Source organism: Ranitomeya variabilis, chromosome 7 (genome assembly GCF_051348905.1).
Source record: "Ranitomeya variabilis isolate aRanVar5 chromosome 7, aRanVar5.hap1, whole genome shotgun sequence".
Lineage (NCBI taxonomy): Eukaryota > Metazoa > Chordata > Amphibia > Anura > Dendrobatidae > Ranitomeya > Ranitomeya variabilis.
Window position 1 is genome coordinate 141,304,915 of NC_135238.1, and position 24,436 is coordinate 141,329,350.

The 24,436-nt window shown below is 40.9% G+C and overlaps 1 protein-coding gene across 8 annotated transcripts in view; it reads right to left on the minus strand.

Moving 5' to 3' along the window:
* PARD3B (par-3 family cell polarity regulator beta) overlaps positions 1-24,436 on the minus strand; it is a 2,038,921-nt gene that overhangs the window by 1,224,958 nt on the left and 789,527 nt on the right. For 7 of the 8 annotated variants that reach the window (XM_077271960.1, XM_077271958.1, XM_077271961.1 and 4 more), the window contains exon 16: positions 2,378-2,422. The exons of the other annotated variant lie outside the window; for it this stretch is intronic. In XM_077271960.1, the coding sequence (XP_077128075.1) occupies positions 2,378-2,422 (45 nt within the window). The remainder of the gene's footprint in view (positions 1-2,377; positions 2,423-24,436) is intronic. 8 annotated transcript variants of the gene reach the window in all.

Sequence of the window (24,436 nt, forward strand, 5' to 3'; positions counted from 1 at the left end):
TTGGGTAGGTGCACGGCCACATTGCGTCTGTTTCATCATATTAGTACTGTACAGCAGCTATATAATGTATACCAGCAATGTTAGGTTGTAAAAAAGGGAAAATTCTACATTGAACACTTTGTAGGAACTATATGCACATGCATTGTAAACGATCCAGGCAATGTCTCAGGGTAAGTATGTCCATATTACACCATGCTTATGCCATCCACACCTTTCGTTTTAGAAGAGAATATGTCACCTTCTGTCTACCATTCTGATTCTTATAGAAGTCACTGCAGACAGTAGATCTAATACTAACCTTGCCCAGCATGCCCACTAACCTATATAAAAGGTCACGGAAACTCACATCTCTGGCAACTAGCCATTTCTGTTGGCCATAGTAATTGTAAATTAAACCTGATAATGCTGATAAAGCTAGAAGTGACAGAATTCTGTCTGAATTTGTGCCACACAACTGTCATGTCGGGGAACCCCTGAGTGCTAGTCAATGGGAATAGTGCATGGAAAAGGAATATGGTGTAACCTTTGATGTCTCGAGACAAGAAAAATGTATATCTTTGTACCATGTTAGCCAGTAGTCAGAAAAAAAAAAATGAGCGTCCTCTAAAGTCTCTCAGTCTCAGAGGACTCTAAAATTGTATTATTTTTCTATCTATTGCCTAACATGGCATGAAGGTATATATTCTCCCTGTATCAACATAGAGGCTACCAGACTGTATGTGTCAAACCAATGAGAATTCTCACATTTTTATATCTTGAGACAAAATTCAGCAAAAAATTTACAATTTATTGAACCAAAGTAAGACAACTAATAGGTCTTGTAAAATTTAGATGAGGCAGTCTTAACCTTTCACAAATGTATCATCCTGCATGAGCCACTGTGATGAAACTCGGTGCATTTTAAGACTTGTCTAAGTCTGCACTGTCTAAAACGTAGATGATTTTACTAAAGCACCACTCCGGGATTTTTTTTTTTTACCTCATTACTGTAGTGGTATTACTATTGTTTGTTGTCAGTTCCTAGCAAAATACATATCAATCTCCTGCTGTTTCCGGTGGCACTCCGGTCCCATTCCGCCAACTTGTGACCACAGCTGCTGACTGAGCGGAAGTCCTAGGTAACGGTCACAAGCTGTCAATGTAAGTCTACAAGATCCTTGTTCTGGCCTCGTTCTTGCTCTCATAGAGTTACATTGAGAAGTGACTTCTGGAGCATACAATGGGTCACAACTAGCAGAAGATGACCGGAGGGGCGGCAAGAAAAGCAGAACACGGCGGCTGGTGAGAATTTTACTACAGACAAGGAATATACACTCACCGGCCACTTTATTAGGTACACTATGCTAGTAACGGGTTGGACCCCCTTTTGCCTTCAGAACTGCCTCAATTCTTCGTGGCATAGATTCAACAAGGTGCTGGAAGCATTCCTCAGAGATTTTGGTCCATATTGACATGATGGCATCACACAGTTGCCGCAGATTTGTCGGCTGCACATCCCAAAGCTGCTCCATACAAGGCAGGATGGATCCATGCTTTCATGTTGTTTACGCCAAATTCTGACCCTACCATCCGAATGTCGCAGCAGAAATCGAGACTCATCAGACCAAGCAACGTTTTTCCAATCTTCTACTGTCCAATTTCGATGAGCTTGTACAAATTGTAGCCTCAGTTTCCTGTTCTTAGCTGAAAGGAGTGGTACCCGGTGTGGTCTTCTGCTGCTGTAGCCCATCTGCCTCAAAGTTCGACGCACTGTGCGTTCAGAGATGCTCTTAGGCCTACCTTGGTTGTAACGGGTGGCGATTTGAGTCACTGTTGCCTTTCTATCAGCTCGAACCAGTCTGCCCATTCTCCTCTGACCTCTGGCATCAACAAGGCATTTCCGCCCACAGAACTGCCGCTCACTGGATTTTTTTTCTTTTTCGGACCATTCTCTGTAAACCCTAGAGATGGTTGTGCGTGAAAATCCCAGTAGATCAGCAGTTTCTGAAATACTCAGACCAGCCCTTCTGGCACCAACAACCATGCCACGTTCAAAGGCACTCAAATCACCTTTCTTCCCCATACTGATGCTCGGTTTGAACTGCAGGAGATTGTCTTGACCATGTCTACATGCCTAAATGCACTGAGTTGCCGCCATGTGATTGGCTGATTAGAAATTAAGTGTTAACAAGAAGTTGGACAGGTGTACCTAATAAAGTGGCCGGTGAGTGTATATTAGTAATTCCACTCAGGAGGTGAAATATAAAAACGCCAAAGTGGTGCTATAAATCTGCCCTATGTCGTAAATATTTATAAATTTCTATTAACAGAAATAAAGTTCTCATACAGTATACAATATGTATTCTAAAAAATGCCCAGGGCAGTAGAAATTCCTTACCTTCCTTGTGACCATTAATAGAAGCAATATTACTTTCATCAGCCACTGAAAGTTGAAAAAAGCAGATAAATATCATTATTTCACTTTCAATCAGTTAAATACCTAATCTTCAACACTCAGCAACGTAAAAAGAATATTTGCTGTAAAATTAGTCATTATTAGATGCACACTTAAAGGTCTTTACACATGATGCCTAGACCATAGGATGTGGAAAATCTGACTGAGGTCTTTGGAATGTGGAGTGAAATGTTTTTTTATTATTTTGCAGTCTACCATTTGCTGGGATTGGGGAGATATTTTGCTTTGGATGTCTGCTGATTTTCACATAAATCATTGCAAGATCTTTGCAAGTTTATTTCATGAAAGGCTGCTGGATTTTGTTTGCAATTGCAGTGGCTTTAAACCATGTATAAGAGTTCTTCAAAGCATGGAAATAAGTCAGGCAAGGCACATCAATACGTCACAGCCACTGAACCATAATCCGCAGTCTAGAAACTGGACAAGCTGTTGCTATTATTTATAGGTGCAGCTATAAGGTTGACACGGGTGAACTTGGACTATGCATAGACATGTGAAGAAAAGAATACGTGTCTTGAATAACACAGTTTTCAGCAGGTTTGACTGAGAACTTTCATTGGCCATGTAGAACAGACTTTTCTTATAATAATAATAATCTTTATTTTTATATAGTGCTAACATATTCCACAGCACTTTACAGTTTGCACACATTATCATCGCTGTCCCCATTGTGGCTCACAATCTAAATTCCCTATCAGTATGTCTTAGGAATGTGGGAGGAAACCGGAGAACCCGGGGGAAACCCACGCAAACATGGAGAGAACATACAAACTCCTTGCAGATGTTGTCCTGAGTGGGAGAGAACTTTAGTAAGAAGGAATAACTTTTCCTAGATCAATATTGCAGAATCTTCTCCAAGAATGATACAAATATGCTACATGAAGTGGAGCTTCAGTGAAAATTCAAGACTGAATGATATGTCTGACACTAAACAATATGTGTAATAAAGATTGGTGGAGGTCCGAGTGCTCAGACCACACCGATATAAGATGATTGAGGTAGTTGGTATAGTGAGTCCAATTGTTACATTATTTTTACATTGATCACACCTAGACCCAAAAACATTTGTATTGGAGACATTTTGGGCTTATTTGCCATTTCTTTCTCACCGTGAGTAGAGTTTTGCTTACAGGACTTATGGATTTTGTCAATTGACTCCAATGCAAACAAGTTAAAAGAGCTTTCCCTGAACAAAAGTTTAATTAATAGATTTTGAAATGATAATAATTTCCACAATTAGATGCATGTAAAAAAAATGTTCCTGTGCTGAGATAATCTTATAAATGTGCCCCTGCTGTGCACTGTGTAAAGGCTGTGTCTGACTGTACAGGGGCATTGTCTGCTCATACCACAGCTCCTGGGCAGGGGAGGAAGGAAAAGAGAGTATACAGACATTACAGTATGGGATCACAGCTGATTCCTTCTTTGAAGTAAAACATTGTTTAAAAAAGAGAGGTAAATGTTTTACCTCACAGAAAGAATCAGCTGTGATCCCCTGCTGTAATGTCTGTATATTTTTTTTCTTCCTCCCCTGCCCAGGAGCTGTGGTATGAGCACCCTTGGTACATTAGTGCCAGTTATATGGCAAGCAGCTCCCTGCCAGTTGAATAGAGCTGATCTGGGTTCCAGTGGAGGAAACAATCTCGGCACCTAATACTGTGTATTAAGAACTGCTGACATTGCTTTCTCCTCTAGCCACAGTGCTGTGAATTAAGACCCTTTGCATCAGGACTGAGCAGTAACTGCTTCCTCCTGGCACCCAGCAATCACACGGTCATGGGACAGAGGAGGAAGCACTGTCAGTGCTTTCTGATGCAGATAACGAAGCACTGACATTGTGTCCTCTTCTGGTAACACTGATCATGTGATTGTTGTGTGCAAGGAGGCAGCAGGAGCTGCTATGTCCTAACACATCAATTCTAATACACAGCATCCTAATACACACATTCCTAATCAATAGCGATCAGGAAGGTAAAGACTGTAACAAACCAACTGCACCATATGTATGGGGAGTCTATTTGTGTCTGACACCCAGATCCCCACTTTTTCAGCTGCTCACTATGCAATAATGCTTTAGAACATCATTACTGAGTAATCTGCATGTGACCTGGATGTTTAAAGTGGTTTGGCAGTTGTGAAACACTTAACTTTTCAAGGAGCCCTGTGTAAAATTACATCATCCAACAGATTGGTCAGCAAGAACAACCACTGTCAGCGATGCCAACATGCTTTTTTTTTTTTTTCTGGACAGCTTATTATAAAACCAAAGACCAACAACATTTTTTACAGACACACTGGAAAACCAAAATAAATAATTAATATCTTTAATAAGTCTACAGCCCATACTTCTACTATTTGATATTATTAACATTATATTCCAACATAACATTATCTGCTGTAAGATTGCAAGTACTGAGTGTATAGGGGGACACTCGCTTGGCACGGGATTCAAGCACTTAGGCACCGTTTCTCTACTTAACCTCTTTCTGACATTGGACGTACTATCCTGTCAAGGTGGGGTGGGACAGTATGACCACCGACAAGATAGTATGTCATATGCGATCGGCCGCGCTCCCTCCGAGAGCGCGGCCGATCGTGGCCGGGTGTCAGCTGACTATCGCAGCTGACATCCGGCACTATGTGCCAGGAGCGGTCACGGACCGCCCCCGACACATTTACCCTTGGCACACTGCGAACAAACATGATCGCAGAGTTCCGGCAGTATAGGGAAGCATCGCACAGGGAAGGGGGCTCCCTGCATGCTTCCCTGAGACCCTCGGAGCAACACAATGTGATCTCGTTGCTGCGAGGGTCTCTTACCTCTTCCTCCCTGCAGGCCCAGATCCAAAATGGCTGCGGGGCTGCATCTGGGTCCTGCAGGGAGGTGGCTTCACAGCGCCTGCTCAGAGCAGGCGCCGGGAAGCCTGGAGGAGCTGTGCACGTCAGATCGCCGATCTGACAGAGTGCTGTGCAAACTGTCAGATCAGCAATCTTACACTATACCATGATGCCCCCCCCCCGGGCAATGTTATAGTGTAAAAAAAAATATTCACATGTGTAAAAAAATGTTAAAACAATTCAAAAAATATATATATATGATATGTATTGTTCCTATAAATACATTTCTTTATCTAAATTAAAATAAACAATAAAAGAACACATATTTAGAATCGCCACATCCGTAACGACCCGACCTATAAAACTGTCCCACTAGTTAACCCCTTCAGTGAACACCACAAACAAACAAACAAAAAAAAAACGAGGCAAAAAACAACGCTTTATTACCATACAGCCAAACAAAAAGTGGAATAACACGCGATCAAAAAGACGGATATAAATAACCATGGTACCTTTGAAAACATCATATTGTCCCGCAAAAAAACGAGCCGCCATACAGCATCAACAAAGAAAAAATAAAAAAGTTATAGTCCTCAGAATAAAGCGATGCAAAAATAATTAGTTTTTTCTATAAAATAGTTTTTATCGTATAAAAGCGCCAAAACATAAAAAAATATAAATGAGGTATTGCTGTAATCGTACTGATCCAAAGAATAAAACTGCTTTATCCATTTTACCAAACACGGAACGGTATAAACGCCTCCCCCAAAAGAAATTCATGAATAGCTGTTTTTTGGTCATTCTGCCTCACAAAAATCGGAATAAAAAGCGATCAAAAAATGTCACGTGCCCGAAAACATTACCAATAAAAATGTCAACTCATCCCGCAAAAAACAAGACCTCACATGACTCTGTGGACCAAAATATGGAAAAATTATAGCTCTCAAAATGTGGTAACGCAAAAATATTTTTGCAATAAAAAGCGTCTTTCAGTGTGTGATGGTTGCCAATCATAAAAATCCGCTAAAAATCCCGCTATAAAAGTAAATCAAACCCCCCTTCATCACCCCCTTAGTTAGCGAAAAATTAAAAAAAATAAAAAATGTATTTCTACTTTCCCATTAGGGTTAGAGTTAGGGCTAGGGTTAGGGCTAGGATTAGGGCTAGGGTTAGGGCTAGGGTTGGGGCCAGGGTTAAGGCTACAGTTAGGGTTGGGGCTAAAGTTAGGGTTAGGGTTGGGGCTAAAGTTAGGGTTAGGGTTTGGATTACATTTACGGTTGGGAATAGGGTTGGGATTAGGGTTAGGGGTGTGTCAGGGTTAGGGGTGTGGTTAGGGTTACCATTGGGATTAGGGTTAGGGATGTGTTTGGATTAGGGTTTCAGTTATAGTTGGGGGGTTTCCACTGTTTAGGCACATCAGGGGCACTCCAAACGTGACATGGCGTCCGATCTCAATTCCAGCCAATTCTGCGATGAAAAAGTAAAACAGTGCTCCTTCCCTTTCGAGCTCTCCCGTGCACCCAAACAGGGGTTTACCCCAACATATGGGGTATCAGCGTACTCAGGACACATTAGACAACAACTTTTGGGGTCCAATTTCTCCTGTTACTCTGGGGAAAATACAAAACTGGGGGCTAAAAATAGTTTTTGTGGAATTTTTTATTTTTTATTTTCACGGCTCTGCGTTATAAACTTTAGTGAAAAACTTGGGTGTTCAAAGTTCTCACAACACATCTAGATAAGTTCATTGGGGGTCTAGTTTCCAATATGGGTCACTTGTGGGGGGTTTCTACTGTTTAGGTACATTAGGGGCTCTGCAAACACAATGTGACGCCTGCAGACCAATCCATCTAAGTCTGCATTCCAAATGACGCTCCTTCCCTTCCGAGCTCTTCCATGTGCTCAAACGGTAGTTCCCCCACATATGGGGTATCAGCGTACTCAGGACAAATTGGACAACAACTTTTGGTGTCCAATTTCAACTGTTACCCTTGGAAAAATACAAAACTGGGGGCTAAAAATAATTTTTGTGGAAAAAAAAGAATTGTTATTTTCACGACTCTGCGTTACAAACTGTAGTGAAACACTTGGGGGTTCAAAGCTCTCACAACACATCTAGATGAGTTCCTTAGGGGGTCTACTTTCCAAAATGGTGTCACTTGTGGGGGGTTTCAATGCTTAGGCACATCAGGGGCTCTCCAAACACAGCATGGCGTCCCATCTCAATTCCTGTCAATTTTGCATTTAAAAGTCAAATGGCGCTCCTTCCTTTCTGAGCTCTCCCATGCATCCAAACAGTGGTTTACCCCCACATATGGGGTATCAGCGTACTCAGGACAAATTGTACAGCAACTTATGGGGTTCAATTTTTTCTCTTACCCTTGGGAAAATAAAAAATTGGGGGTGAAAAGATTATTTTTGTGAAAAAATACGATTTTTTTATTTTTACGGCTCTGCATTATAAACTTCTGTGAATCATTTAATGGGTCAAAGTGCTCACCACACATCTAGATAAGTTCCTTAGGGGTCTACTTTCCAAAATGTTGTCACTTGTGGGGGGTTTCCATGTTTAGGCACATCAGTGGCTCTCCAAACGCAACATGGTGTCCCATCTCAATTCCTGTCAATTTTGCATTTAAAAGTCAAACGGCGCTCCTTCCTTTCTGAGCTCTCCCATGCACCCAAACAGTGGTTTACCCCCACATATGGGGTATCAGCGTACTCAGGACAAATTGTACAGCAACTTTTGGGGTTCAATTTTTTCTCTTACCCTTGGGAAAATGAAAAAAATTGGGGGTGAAAATATTATTTTTGTGAAAAAATACGATTTTTTTTATTTTTACGGCTCTGCATTATAAACTTCTGTGAATCATTTAATGGGTCAAAGTGCTCACCACACATCTAGATAAGTTCCTTAGGGGTCTACTTTCCAAAATGTTGTCACTTGTGGGGGCTTTCAATGTTTAGGCACATCAGGGGCTCTCCAAACACAACATGGCGTCCCATCTCAATTCCAGTCAATTTTGCATTGAAAAGTCAAATGGTGCTCCTTAGCTTCCGAGCTCTACCATGCGCCCAAAGAGTGGTTTACCCCCACATATGGGGTATCGGCGTACTCAGGACAAGTTGTACAACAACTTTTGGGGTCCAATTTCTCTTGTTACCCTTGGTAAAATAAAACAAATTGGAGCTGAAGTAAATTTTTTGTGAAAAAAACTTAAATGTTCATTTGTATTTAAACATTCCAAAAATTCCTGTGAAACACCTGAAGGGTTAACAAACTTCTTGAATGTGGTTTTGAGCACCTTGAGGGGTGCAGTTTTTAGAATGGTGTCACACTTGGTTATTTTCTATCATATAGACCGCTCAAAATGACTTCAAATGAGATGTGATCCCTAAAAAAATGGTGTTGTAAAAATGAGAAATTGCTGGTAAACTTTTAACCCTTATAACTCCCTAACAAAAAAACAATTTGGTTCCAAAATTGTGCTGATGTAAAGTAGACATGTGGAAAATGTTACTTATTAAGTATTTTGTGTGACATATCTCTGTGATTTAATTGAAAAACAATTCAAAGTTGGAAAATTGCGAAATTTTCAAAATTTTCGCCAAATTTCCATTTTTTTCACAAATAAACGCAGGTAATATCAAAGAAATTTTACCACTATCATGAATTACTATATGTCTCGAGAAAACATTGTCAGAATCACCGGGATTCGTTGAAACATTCCAGAGTTATAACCTCATAAAGGGAAAGTGGTCAGAATTGTAAAAATTGGCCTGGTCATTAACGTGCAAACCACCCTTGGGGGTAAAGGGGTTAAACAGTACACACTGTTTATTATGGCATCATAAACCTGATTATGCACAGTTCATCATATACACTTCATAGAACACAATAGGCACGAACCGGTGACATTAAGTTGCAGCTTTATCTTTAGACACTTCATATTCGGCTTTATCTCACGGACACTAAACATGCTAGACCTCTCACTTCGTCCAGTTACCATGGGTGTCTGTACGCTGAACAGTTCATCAATGTCCCTAGTCATACAGCACACATGACATTGGGTTGCGGTCTCTAAACACGCTGAACCTTATTTGACCAGTTGCCGTGGGTGACCGCACATCACCCCATACGCTGGGTTACCTTCCAGGAGCTCCTGCTCCATACGCTGACTCCTGTCAGTACTCTCTCTCTCAGGGAATCTGCCGAACTGGGATCACCATCCCAGGCAATGCCTTGCTCACCAGGCCACCTGCCATGTTGTGAATTCTGCTCTTGGGCTCCCTCCGGTGGTTGTAAGTGGTAGCACTGCTGTCTCTGAATCGCAGCATTTATCAGGTGTGTTCACTTTTTGCAATTTTGACTGGGCTATTTAGTCTTGCTTCACCTTTTAGTCAGTGCCAGTTGTCCATTGTTCCTGGAGGATTCACATCCCTGCCTGGTCTCTTCTGCTTTGCAGTTCATTTCAACAAAGATAAGTTCTGGCCTTGATTTTTGCTGTCCACATGCTGTGGCCTTATTGTTCAGTTCTTTTCCATGTTTTTGTCTTGTCCAGCTTGGTCTGTATAAGGATTTGTTTAGCCAAGCTGGTATCTCTGGAGATGCAGATATACCCTCCATATCTTTAGTTAGCTGTGGAGATTTTGTATTTTCTGTGGTGGATATTTTCTAGTGTTTTAATACTGACCGCATAGTACTCTGTCCTATCCTTTCTATCTTTCTATTTAGCTAGAAGTGGCCACCTTTGCTAAATTCTCATTTCAGTCTGTGTATGTTTTTCCCTCTCCTCTCACAGTCAATATTTGTGGGGGGCTGTCTATCCTTTGGGGATTCTCTCTGAGGCAAGATAGTTTTCCCTTTTCTATCTCTAGGGGTAATTAGTCCTCCGGCTGTGTTGAGATATCTAGGGAGCGCTAAGTACATTCCACGGCTACTTCTAGTTGCGGTGTTAAGTTCAGGGTTTGCGGTCAGTACAGGTTTCACATTCTCCAGATTATGTCTCATGCTGCTCTTAGGCCACCAGATCATAACACTGCCAGTCCAGATCCTCAGACGGGCTGTAGCTTCCCTAAACGCAGTGCCATCACAGACTTTGCACACGCTTCCTCTCTGTGTGCTATTCAGGACATCCATCCCCATCTGGGACCGTCCAACACACAGGCTCCCAGGTCCAAGGCCTCCCCCATGTGCTTTTCAGGGATCTAGTCCTACTGCCAGGACCTCCCAACACAGAGGCCCTCCAGGACCTGGCACACAGACCACTTAGGTCCATCCATCTTTCCCCATGTGACCCACATGGTCACATTATATACTTGTAGCCACTCCCATAGGTGGGAGGTGTGTGTGGCTAGTTCAACCATTACAGCTACAGATATGCCTCCATGCATATCCTGAGGAGCACATGCAGTGCCCCCTAGCTGTAACAGGGGTCACTGCATCACACTGCATTCATTGTGAACTGTAAAATGATATTTACTGTCACAACTATTTGTACAAATCAAAATAGCTTTAAAAAAATCAGGGGCACATCAAGGCTTTTTTATGAACAGAAAAAAATGCCTTATTTGTACAGCCTATCCTGGATTTTCTGGATGGTTGGCAATCCTACACTGTCCAATTTGCATCAGTTTCGAATAATCTCCCCAATTATGAATAGGTTTATAGACATCCTCCTCATTATACAGTCTATGTAAAGAACAAGGTGTAGGGATGGCTGCAAACTGGAAGTGAATGGAGTGTTCTGTGCCCAATCCTTGTTTAATACCAACCACAAAGACAAGAATGCGCTGATCTCAATGTGATATTAGAATCCTGTCTTCAAGCAGAGCCGATGACATATTGAGAGTGTTAATCTTATCATGACATCCTCTGTGATTTCAAGATTGTTTGCTGGGAATTTTTGAATATTATATTGATAGGTCATTAATATCAGAAATGACAATATTTTTTACATCAAGCCACCACCTTATCTATTAACAGCTGATTGATGGGGGGTGTCAGGCCTCCATAGATTTGATTAGTCATCAATATTAATTACCCATACAATTTCTTTAGAAAAAAAAATACACTGGGCAATTGCACATCCATATTTGCAATTATTATTTATTGAGAAGCAATTGGAATGGTCTCTTAACCCCTAAAGGACACAGGCATTTTTTTCCCTAACGATGCAGTGGATCATTACTAGTTTTTGTCATCTCATATTTTGATAGATTGCAATATTTATATAACATACCATTTTTGTGCTTTGCTTGGCCTGGGAATGTGTCTTAGTAGGAACAAAGTGTGACTTACAGCAAAATTTGAGTTTTTTAACCCCTTCCCAACACAGCCAATTTCTTTTTTTGCATTTTTGTCTTTTCCTTCCCTTCTTCCCAGAACCATATCTTTTAAGTTTTCTGTCCACATGGCATATGATGACTAGTTTTTTGTGGAAAACAGGAAAAAAAATTCCAAGTGCCATGAAATTGTGACACTGATTGTTGGGGACTGTTTTTACAGTGTACATTGTGTGGTAAAAATTACCTCGCAATATGATTCTGCTCATCAGTTTGATTATGGTGATTCCACAAATGTTCAGATGTTTTACATATTTTAGTTTTGAAAAAAATCAGAAGTTTAAAAAAAAAATAAAAAAAAATTTGAGGGGAGTTGTGTCAACATTTTCCGATATCCATAATGTTTTCAATTTTTAGATAATGGAGCTGTGTGAAGGCTTATTTTTTGCAGGGTGACAATGTTTTTATTGATACTACATATTTTCCTATTTACATTGTTTACCGTTTGGGTTAATTATTTTTATATTTTGATAGATTGGACTTTTCTGAATGTGGTGACACCATACCTAGTGTATTTGCTGCATTCAGTAAAAGTCATGGTCTTTCAAGCTTTCAAGGGAGCTCCGTAATGTCAAGTACGGAAGTCTACAACAGATCACCTGTCCTAGCAACGGACTGGTGACCCACATTCACGTAATCCCACTAGCTCGCTCCATACAATCACTACCTACTTGTGCTGTACATATGTGACGGATGTCGGCAAGAGGAAAAAATGTGAGCCCGTGTACCGAAATTTCAGTTTAAACTAAGCGTTAAAAGCATGCAAACATACTAGAGAATCTGAATCTTGCCCAAAATGTATCCAAAAGCAATGAGTCCTTGTAATAAATCAGGTGCATTTTACTACAGTCTAGTCTAAGGTTACACTTCCTGAAAAGTAATACCCTTCACCGTATATAAGCAGGTTCTCCTCAGGACTCGGGAAGGAGAAGCGCTAGCAGCAATGGTGAATTCCTATTTCTCAGATAATAAGCCTTGGTGGGTGGAATGTGATGAGGTTAGTCTGTTTCCTGTAAGTTGGGATTTGGAACAAAGCAAAAATTAATGTGTGACAGAAAGCACCTAACAATTTCACGGTAAAATAAACCATTGCATAGTGCCGGACAGCTGTGAATTGGCTCCACTCAGTCTGTAGGGGTTATTCTCTTGCTCATCATTTCTTAGAAGAAACAGCACACATTTTATTTTTCTATTTATTTATTTTTAAACAGAAATGGATTTTGAAACTAAGCTAATGTAAAAAAAATAAAAACAAAAACTGTGTGAAAATAGAAAAACAAAACATATAACCATAATGCATTTCTCCACCATTTTGGATTGCATATTATGTCAGGCTTATTATACATTGTGTAAAGTTTCTAATTTAGTGGTGCAATGATAATTCTATTTTCATAAAAGTTTATGCTAAAATTTGCATGCCCCAGCCATGGTTTGTGCCACCTGGCTGTTCAGAAGGGCACACATATATAATGGATGAGAGAACACTATGATACAATCCCAGGTTTACTACTGCACTGCTCTAAAGCACATTTCTTTTTTTTTTACTACACACAGTAGTCAAACCTTGCCTTTTGTTTTTATGTACTTTGATGTAAATGAGCTATTCTACCATTTTGCTATTTGTAAGCATGTTGTATTTTTGATAGATGTACATTTCTGCTGTATTTTGACACTAGAGCCAAGGGGTTTTTAATCAAACCAATTGTTGAAATAATGGTTACAAATATTATAAAGTAATTTCCAAGGGTATGTGAACCCATTAAACTACTATGCAGTCCAATATCATCAAGTGAAGAAATGCAGAATTGTTTGAGTGACATTAAGAATACTCAACATCACATTAAGGCTGGAATCACACTAGCGCATAGCATCCAATGCGATATGCTAATGACACTCGCCTCCAGCTCTGCTGCGAGCGTCAACACAGTGTCAGTTCAATGCACTCCGATCCTCTGGCATGAGGGAATTGCAGCACAGGTGAGGAGGAGACAGATTAATTTTTCCATCTCCTCCATTGCCTGTCTAGGCATATATTGGACTGCACTGGGATGACATCCGAGTGCAGTCCAATGTTTCAGGCGCACCCATAGACTTGTATGGGTGCGTGTGAGCACAGTCTCACTGTCAATCGCAGCAAACTGTAATTGTTTTCTCATGCCAAATCATCATGAGAAAATAATCACTCATGTGCACTGCCCCATAAAATAACATTGAGCTGAGTGCTATTCGATAAATAATATGGGCTGCAAAAATTATCAATGTTTATTACATGTACAGGTAAACACCACAGAAAGTTGAACAAAATTGAAGGCAAGGTTACATTTCGACCCTTCCCAGGTCTTTGCCAAACCTTACTGAAAGATAGAGAGGGCTTGCTTGGAGAAATAATTAAAATGGAGTGCCCATTCATTTACTTTCCTGTTATTCGATAAGACATCAGATAGCATTCAGCCATGTTATAAGCTCATGTGAGCGAAGTCTAATGGAGATAATTTGATGGCATTGCAATGCTTTACTGCTTCCTGACCAATTTACAAATTCATGTTGAACACTGAAACAAATGCACACAAGCAGTAACAGGTGACATATAGAAAAGGACAAATACTTTTCCACCATACTGTTCTCCCATTGTTTGCAAGATTTCACACTCCAAAAATAGGCTCTTCATGTCCTGCATCACAACTTGGGAATTATACATTGCATTATGATTGCATTGTTGCTGCTATACTGCTTTGCAATCAGGTTTGCCTTTTGAAGTTTTCCCTATTTGTCTGGAGGTGTGCACATATCCTGGATTGAGTGTCTTTGCTAAAGAACTAAGAAGCTGGACTCTAAGCCAGGCAGGCTAACCCGCATTATTGTATGGGTTTTTTTTATTTTATGCTTCACTTTGTGCCGGACAAAGGCAGTATTTCAGTTTTACTGTGATGTGGTTTAAGGGGACACAAATAAATCAGCCGGACTTTAAATAGAAACAGTTCCTGTGACACCCCTTCTCTGCCTCTCAAGTCTCCAGAGGATGAAAATTAAGCCGCTCCTTCTTTTACCCGCCTGACCAGCCCTTCTCTGCCTCTCAAGTCTCCGGAGGATGGAAATAAAGCTGCTCCTTCTTTCACTCGTTTGGTCTGCCCTTCTTTACCTTTCAAATCTCACGGGGATGGAAGTGAAGCAGCGCAGCCGCGCATGGGCTGCTACACTTCCATCCTCACAAGATTTGAGAGGCAGAGAAGTGCAGACCAGACGGGTGAAATAATTAGCGGCTTCACTTCCAACCCCTCGAGTTTTGAGAGGCAGAGAAGGGCGGGTCAGAGGGGTAAAAGAAGGAGGTAATAAAATACAAGGGTGGGCTTGATTCACTTAAACCTTCTCAGTGAGGCACCTAGTCATCCTAGGCACCATATGAGGCGACCACAGAGCTCAGCACACACCGTATAAGATGACACCCGACAAATAAGATGACTCCCGACTTATATGGCGAGTATATCCCAGACTATATTTTAAATGGAAAAGTTGGGGGATGTCTTATACGCCTAGTCGTCTTATACGCCGTAAAATACGGTATGTATGTATGAATGAATGAATGAATGAATGTATGCATATGTATATGTATATATATATATATATATATATATATATATATATATATATATATATATATATATATATATATATATATATTAGTAAACAAAAAGGGAAACGGCACAAAAAGATGTAAAAAAAAAAGGACTGTAATGCCTCATTTTCATCCTCCGGAGACTTGAGAGGCAGTTTTTGGGCGGGCCACATGGGTGAAAGAGAAGGAGGTAATAAAATACAAGGGTGGGCTTGATTCACTTAAACCTTCTCAGTGAGGCACCTAGTCATCCTAGGCACCATATGAGGCGACCACAGAGCTCAGCACACACCGTATAAGATGACACCCGACAAATAAGATGACTCCCGACTTATATGGCGAGTATATCCCAGACTATATTTTAAATGGAAAAGTTGGGGGATGTCTTATACGCCTAGTCGTCTTATACGCCGTAAAATACGGTATGTATGTATGAATGAATGAATGAATGAATGAATGAATGAATGTATGCATATGTATATGTATATGTATATATATATATATATATATATATATATATATATATATATATATATTAGTAAACAAAAAGGGAAACGGCACAAAAAGATGTAAAAAAAAAAGGACTGTAATGCCCTGTGACGTGGCAACATTTTGGATAAATCAAATCCTTTCTCAAGCCATGAGCGGTTTCCCTTTTTGTTTACTGTCTGAAAAGCCATTGGAATGCTGGTCAGGGAAGCGTGCACGCTTTAAGATATTTTTTTCTGGTGTTGTTCCTTTCGTACGTAGTATATTGCCCAGCCACGTAGTATATTGCCCAGTTACATAGTATATTGCGCAGCCACGTAGTATATTGCCCAGTTACGTAGTATATTGCCCGGTGACATAGTATATTTCCCAGTTACGTAGTATACAGCACAGAGCCACGTAGTATATTGCCCAGTTACGTAGTATATTGCCCGGTGACGTAGTATATTGCCCAGTTACGTAGTATACAGCACAGAGCCACGTAGTATATTGCACAGCAATGTAGTATACAGCACAGAGCCACATAGTATATTGCCCAGCAACGTAGTATATTGGCCAGTCACGTAGTATATTGCCCAGCTACGTAGTATATTGCCCAGCCACGTATGTCACAGGTTAAAAAATAAACATATACTCACCCTCCGAGGGTACCCTTGTAGTTCTGTCGCCTGTGTGCGGTGCAGGCGGCAGCTTCCGGTCCCAGGGTGTGATGACGTCGCGGTCACATGACTGTGAAGTCATGGCAGGTCCTTCCCGCGCAGGACCTGTGATGCTGTCGCGGTCACATGACCGTGATGTCATGGCAGGTCCTGGTCACATACCATCCATAGCATCGGAACCTGCCGCTTGCATGGAGCGGTCACCGGAGCCTCACGAGGAGCGGGAAAGGCGGCGGAAGGTGAGTATACAATGATTTTTATTTTTTTTATTATTTTTAACATATGTTTTTACTATTGAGGCTGCATAGGCAGCATCAATAGTAAAAACTTGGTCACACAGGGTTAATAGCGGCGGTAACGGAGTGAGATACCCGCGGCATAACGTGGTCCGTTACTGCTGGCGTTAACCCTGTGTGAGCCGTGACTGCGGGGAGTATGGAGCGGGCGACGGGCACTGACTGCAGTGGAGTAGGGAGGGACTAATCGGACTGTGGCCTTCGATGATTGGTCGCGGCAGCCATGACAGGCAGCTGGCGAGACCAATCAGTGACTTGGATTCCATGACAGACAGAGGCCGTAACCAATGAATATCCGAGATAGAAAGAAAGACAGACAGACAGAAAGACGGAAGTGACCCTTAGACAATTATATATATATATATATATATATATATATATATATATATATATATATATATATATATATATATATATATATATATATATATACATACACACACACACACACTCGCACTGCTCAAAAAAAAATTAAAGGGAACACTACAACACCACATCCTAGATATCACTGAATTAAATATTTCAGTTGCAAATCTTTATTCACTACTTCACGGAATGTGTTGAGACAAGACAATGAAATGATGTTCAGTTGTGTGTTGCCTCTATGTGCCTGTATGATCTCCCTACAACATCTGGGCATGCTCCTGATGAGGCGGCGGATGGTCTCCTGAGGGATCTCCTTCAAGACCTGGACAAAAGCATCCGCCAACTCCTGGACAGTCTGGGGTGCAAGGTGATGTTGGTGGATGGTGCGAGACATGATGTCCCAGATGTGTTCAATCGGATTAAGGTCTGGGGAATGGGCGGGCCAGTCCATAGCTTCAATGCCTTCATCTTGCAGGAACTGCTGACACACTACAGCCACATGAGGTCTGGCATAGTCCTTCATTAGGAGCAACCCAGGGCCAACCACACCAGCATATGGTCTCACAAGGGGTCTGAGGATCTCATCTCGGTACCTAATAGCACTCAGGCTACCTCTGGCGAGCACATGGAGGGCTGTGCGGCCACCATTACTGCCCCATTACCAAACCGGTCATGCTGAAGGATATTGCAGGTAACAGACCGCTCTCCACAGCGTCTCCAGACTCTGTCACATCTGTCACGTGCTCAGTGTGAACCTGCTTTGATTTGTGAAGAGCACAGGGTGCCAGTGGCAAATTTGCCAATCCTGGTGTTCTGTGGCAAATGCCAATCGTCCTGCACAGTGTTGGGCTGTGAGCACAACCCCCATCTGTGGATGTGGGCCTCAGACCATCTTCAGAGAGTTGGTTTCTAACCCTTTGTGCAGACACATGCACATTTGTGGCCTGCTGGAGGTCATTTTGCAGGGTTCTGGCAGTGGTCCTCTTTTTCCTCCTTGCACAAAGGCTGAGGAACTGGTCCTGCTGCTGGGTTGTTGCCCTCCTACGGCCCCCTCCACGTCTCCTGGTGTACTGGCCTGTCTCCTGGTAGCACCTCCAGCCTCTGGACACTATGCTGACAGACACAGCAAACCTTCTTGCCACAGCTCACATTCATGTGCCATCCTGGATGAGCTGCACTACCTGAGTCACTTGTGTGGGTTGTAGAGTCTGTCTCATGCTACCAAGAGTGTGAAAGCACAACCAACATTCAAAAGTGACCAAAACATCAGCCAGAAAGCATTGGTACTGAGATGTGGTCTGTGGTCCCAAACTGCAGAACCACTCCTTTATTGAGCGTGTCTTGATAATTGCCAATAATTTCCATCTGTTGTGAATTTCATTTGCACAACAGCATGTGAAATTGATTGTCAGTCAGTGTTGCTTCCTAAGTGGACAGCTTGATTTCACAGAAGTTTGATTTACTTGGAGTTATATTCCGCTTTTTTGAGCAGTGTATATATATACATACACACATATACATTAAGGCCTGATCCCATCATGCCAGCTTTATTTTTGAAATATACAATTAGATTATGTCTCATTATTATATATTTTATATAAGGCTCCAACATATACTAACTACTGTTTAGGCTTACATTAATATAAATCATCTATAGGACCCCGTTCTATAAAATGCATGTCACCCTGTATACTTGTTTTCACAGTGCATATAGTAACTGTAAAGTTTAACATCCTAACAAAATCTGTCTGGTACATACATATGATACTATCTGATTGTGATCGCTATGGGATACATTGATAACTTATATCAAAGTCCATGTTCACACTGCTTTTCTACAGTTACTTTGGTGGTTCTGTCTAAATCCCTCTAAAAACAAGACAGAAAAAAAAATGTGAACACTTTGCAGAAACGTATTGTGAACGGGGGTTCCTGAAGCAAATGTCTTATTACTTCACTGGTAACTAAGAGTTTGGATGCCAGTCATGTCTACACTTTGTACATTTTACTATTAACAAGTCAAATGAAATGTAGTTATCCATTAAATAACTATACTTTATATTACAACATTCCAGGATTTAACAACCCAAATGTCTTGGGTAGTGTGTCCTTTCAGCAGGGCGATTTATAGGGGTTTATTTAGAAATAGAACTCTACAAGAACATCTTTTCTTCATCATAGACCATTGTCCTGCTTATTGATTGAAATAATGACACTTTTTAGTAGCAGACATATGATATTTTTATGTATTGACTTTGGTTTATCTTTGTGCATGTTATCTGCAGTCATACGTTGTCTTCTAATCTTTCTATCACCAGCACAGTTTGTATGGATTTGGAATGCGTCAATCATTCACCGTCAAAAAAGAAAATGTATCTTTCAAATCTTTTATCCAACTAAACAACTTCTGGACTTTGGAAAGACATTCAGGTTGTTTAAATGTAGTGGAAGAGACACAATCTTTAGATGCAGACCTGAGTTATGTCTATTTAATGATACCACTAAAAGAAAAAATAGTTAGGAGTGAAGCTGATATAAAGATGTGGCTACTGGGAGAACAAACTGAAAATTGTGTCCGTTTTATAGGAGTATATAACAATAGACTGTAAATTTAATATGATGTAAAAACAAGCTATGTTCAAGTCTCCTGCATTTCACCACTTTTATAGGCAGTTTACACAAGAGATGCAGAAACTGTCGTCTTCCAAAACAGAATTCCTTGTTAATGCAGCACATTTTAGACAAAGGAAAATAGAAAGACATCAAGTAAAAAGTAGAAGTTGTCATACAACCCTATTATGCTATTTAAAAAAATAAACAAATAGAGGGCACCCCGAACATGAGGAATAGAGGTGGATCAATATAATGAGTGCAAATATATTAAAAGTAATATAAAAACATAAACCTGTTATTGGAAAAACACGAAGCATTTAAAAAGCTTGTATTTTTATATACCTTTTAATCTATTTGCACTCATTTGATTTGATTCATTGAGAGTGCCCTCTGTTTTTTTTGTCATTTATCTGGCTCTGGTGGAACATTCCATGGATGATTTTCCCACGGTATACCAGGTTGGCTGCATCTACAGGAATCCACTGGTGTGCATTTGGAGTTTTGTCTACAAACCAACTTTGCCAGGCGAGAACATTTTCTACAATTGGTTTTAATTATATATTTTTTTACCTTACTACGTTCAGAACAGCGCTCCTCTCTCCCCTTTTTCTAATACAGAAAATCCATATGCTATTCAGTAAATTTGGCAAACTGATTTATTGTGATGCAAATTTCTGTAGATTTTTAGGAAATTCATTGGACTTGGCGAGTTTGGACAATTTAAGATTCAATTTGTAGACATTTGCATCAGTCTGAGAAGGCTCACCTCCTGTGGTATAACTGGGTAGACTTCCCAATAATGCCTTTCAGCTATCACATCACATAATATAACATCACATAGCTGTGCCCCTCATCAATATTGGATAGGTGAGAGACCTGTAACACGTGATCTAAGCAGTAAAGTTTCTCCTTTGGGAGAGAATCAAGTTGGTATAGGGAGACTTATAGGCCTCTGTAGCTTGTAAGTCTCCCTACAATGACTAGGCACTAGCCTAAAAAGAAAAAAGTACCCTATAGAATCCCTGTAGCACACATTGCACACAACCATGGCTCCTAATTTCTCCCCAAATCTGGCCTTCTTCTCGATCTCCTCTAGTAAGGGTTTTTTCAGTGAGAAAATGACATGTCAAGCATTGAAAACTGATCTGCTGTTAAAATATAGATCTCAGGAGGATAACGTCTGGAGATTAATTGAACTTTGAAAGTACCCTCTCTTGAAAATTGGTTTACAATCATCAAATGCCTGTTTTTGATCAAAATACTTGATGTGATATGGAAGTTGTCTAGGGGTAGTCCCATTCTGTCCAGATGCTTGCCAGCATATGTTCGGAGATGTACTCTACTGTGTCACTGATGCATTGTCTCAAGTGGAAAAAGAGTGGTCCAATTGTTCTCAGATATAAAATGGCTCTGTGTACTGTAAGCATGTCAGCTTTATATACCATTTTGCTTATGCTTGAAAAACCTTGCTTGTTGGCCGAAATGTTGTGTTTATGATTCATTTAGGATAAATACAGGAATTAAAGTATCTTTCCGGTGCCTTGGAAAGAATGAGTCAAGATGAATCACCTATGTTGAGCTGTCCTCCACAGTCCGAAAAAAGCAATTTATAATTTTGAACGCGTCAAATGATACTACCAAGGGTCTGGGAACATAGCATAAGCAGGAATTTTTAAAACATAACTTTTAATATATATTGAAAATAAAAAAGGAAATTCAAAATGATGTCACCAAAAATAATTTTATAAAAAAGTACTACATAGTGTGACCTGTTAGGGAATACACCATATCTAAGTTAGTACTCCTAAGGGTTAGTGAGAACCACACTCACAATGGCCCAGTGTGCTGTCACTCAACCCAAGGTACCTAATTTATTAATAGTGATGCGCACACACAGCAGCACTTATAGTGCAAAAAACAAATAAATCGGTAACCTTGGTTGCATAAATATCAGCAGGTATCACAACAAATGCAAAAAAAAGGGGGTAAGGTCAAATGGTAAGATGACAAATGTATCATAAATATATCAATATTGGAACAATCTCACCAATTGCCAAGGACAGGTAAGGTGGAGCCAAATCTTGCTGGAGTGGAAGAGTCCATTATACAACAGTGTCGGGAGACAATGCCCTGTCAATCCCTAAGGGGCTATCAATCAAGCTGCATCCCCAAGCTCCCGCCCTTACAAGGGCAGTCCACATCTACCCCTAAAGTATAACATGCCCTGCACTCTCCCTATTTCGATGTCCCAACACTTTTTTTCAAGCTGGATCATCAGGGGACTAGCTTGCATGGGAGATAAAGTGTGTAAATGCTATGTAGAGAAACATAGAGACCTGCCACCCTCTATGCTATCCTGCAGAGAGTGGGAGGAACAATCAGTTCTCCTTAGTGTGCTAAAGGGCGTAGATAGCCTATCACCTCCTATACAGGGATCATGTGATAGGCATAATTATACAGATGGTATATGCAGCGTTTACAATGAATGGAGCGCACACTGCGGGATTTACCCGGAATCCACCAGGAATAGAGAAGCATGCCACAGTATGCAGCGCCCCATAATACAGTGGAATTACCTATAAGATCTTTTCAAACAAGCTGAAGATGCCATCAGTCCATTGTGAAGCCATGAGGACAATAACTTCCAGTATTGACCGGAAGTTAATGTTGCTAGGACACCGGGACAGTGAGTGAAGCGTCAGTGTCTCTATGGAAGCGTACGCCAGTGGGCAGTAAAGCACAACAGGCTGCTATAGTGCAGCCAAGTGTCCGTATTAAGACCAACAGACAGAAAGCCTGCCATATCCTTATTATATAATAATACGAAAAAAGCAATTTATAATTTTGAACATTCACGTAGTTGAAGGATAAAAGTACAAGGATGCCACCAAATACGGGTGACCTCTTGGCTATTGACATATTTTCAAATCTGGTTACTTCTGAACTAAGGGAGCTATCTCAGAGTCATATACAGTGTAATTTCAATTGTTCTAGGCAAGAAATGGAGGCAATCAAACGGCTAGAACAAGATACCAACCTAGTCATAAAGCCCTCCGATAAGGGGGGGCAACATTGTTATACTTGGGCTAGAACAATACCATAACGTGTGCAAATCCATCTTGGCAGATCGAGAGAAGTATGAGATCCTCTTACATAACCCCACTAATGAATATCATGATCAGTTACAGTTAATCTTACAGGAAGGTCTCAATGATGGGATCATCAGCAAAACTGAGTTTGATTTCATCCTTCCAAAATACCCAGTTACTGCTACGTTCTATAGCCTGCCCAAGATACATAACGGCCTGCATCCTCTCAAGGGCAGGCCCATTGTGTCGTGGTAGGCAGTCTCTGCCAAAATGCAGGCATCTATTTGGATCGTGCCTTGTTTCCTTTTGTGTCAGCACTGCAGTCTTTTGTGAAGGATACTCCGGATCTTCTTCGACGACTAGAAGGCCTCACTATTAGTCCCGAATCGTTGCTTGCAAGCATTGACGTTGATATCCCCATGATAGAGGCCTGGAGGCAGTACGTTACTTTTTAAATACGAGGGGACAACAATTTCAACAACATAATTGATTTGTAATAAGGCTTCTCCGTATTTGCTTGACACATAACTACTTTGTTTTCAACTGTAGGACCTACCACCAGCTGAGGGGGACCGCCATGGCCAGCCCTTGTGCCCCGGCCTACACGAGTCTCTTCCTCGGCTGGTGGGAGGAGACAGTGGTCCTTGGTAATGACTCGGCGGGGAGTGATTCTTCTATATATCGTGTCTCAGAAATTTGGACACAATATATAGATGACAGTCTCACTGTCTGGCAGGGTACAAAAGAGGAGTTTATTACATTTGTAGACTCACTGAATCATAATGACATTGGTCTCTACTTTACATCAGTCATTGATGCCTGTACTGTGTGTAAATGGTGAACTACTCACGTCCACGTTTAGAAAGCCAATGACAACCAATTCACTCTTACATTGGAATAGCCATCATCCAGCACATCTTAGGAGGGGTATCCCGAAGGGCCAATACCTTCGGGTCCGGAGAAATTTTCTGATAGTCGAGCCTTTGAGACACAGTCTCAGGAACTAAGAGAGCGATTTCTAGCCAGAGGCTATCCTCGTGGCGTTTTGAGTGAGGCACATCATGAAGCAAAAAGTAGGGACCACAGTGAGTTGTTGAACCCTGCACCTAAAAAACAGGACAATACTGTTGTCCGATTTATCACCACCTACAATAATGGTGCAACTCGTGTCAGGGACATTCTTAGGAGACACTGGTCAGTTCTCCAAATGGATCCTGATATCTCAGAACATTTGGATGATGTTCCCACAATTACTTACAACAAAGCTCGCTCACTACAAGATAGAATTGTCCATAGTCACTTCACTGTCTCTCCAACTGGCACGTGGCTTAAGAGTAACATCACAGGGTGCCACAGATGTGGACACTGTACAGCTTGCCAATATGTAGATTCAAGTAAGTCCTTTGTAAGTAATGTTACAAGTAAAAAGTATCCAATTAGACAGTTCATTAACTGTAGCACGAAGGGGGTCATTTATAGGGCCTCGTGTACCTGTGGCATGGAATACATAGGCAAGATAGGCAAGACAATCAGAGAGTTTAAAAAGAGGATTAGTGAGCATATTGGCGATATGGAACACAATAGGGACACACCTGTGTCTCGACATGCCAATTATTTGCATAATGGACAAGCAAAAAATCTACGTTTTGTAGTGATAGAAAAAGTTTCTGCAC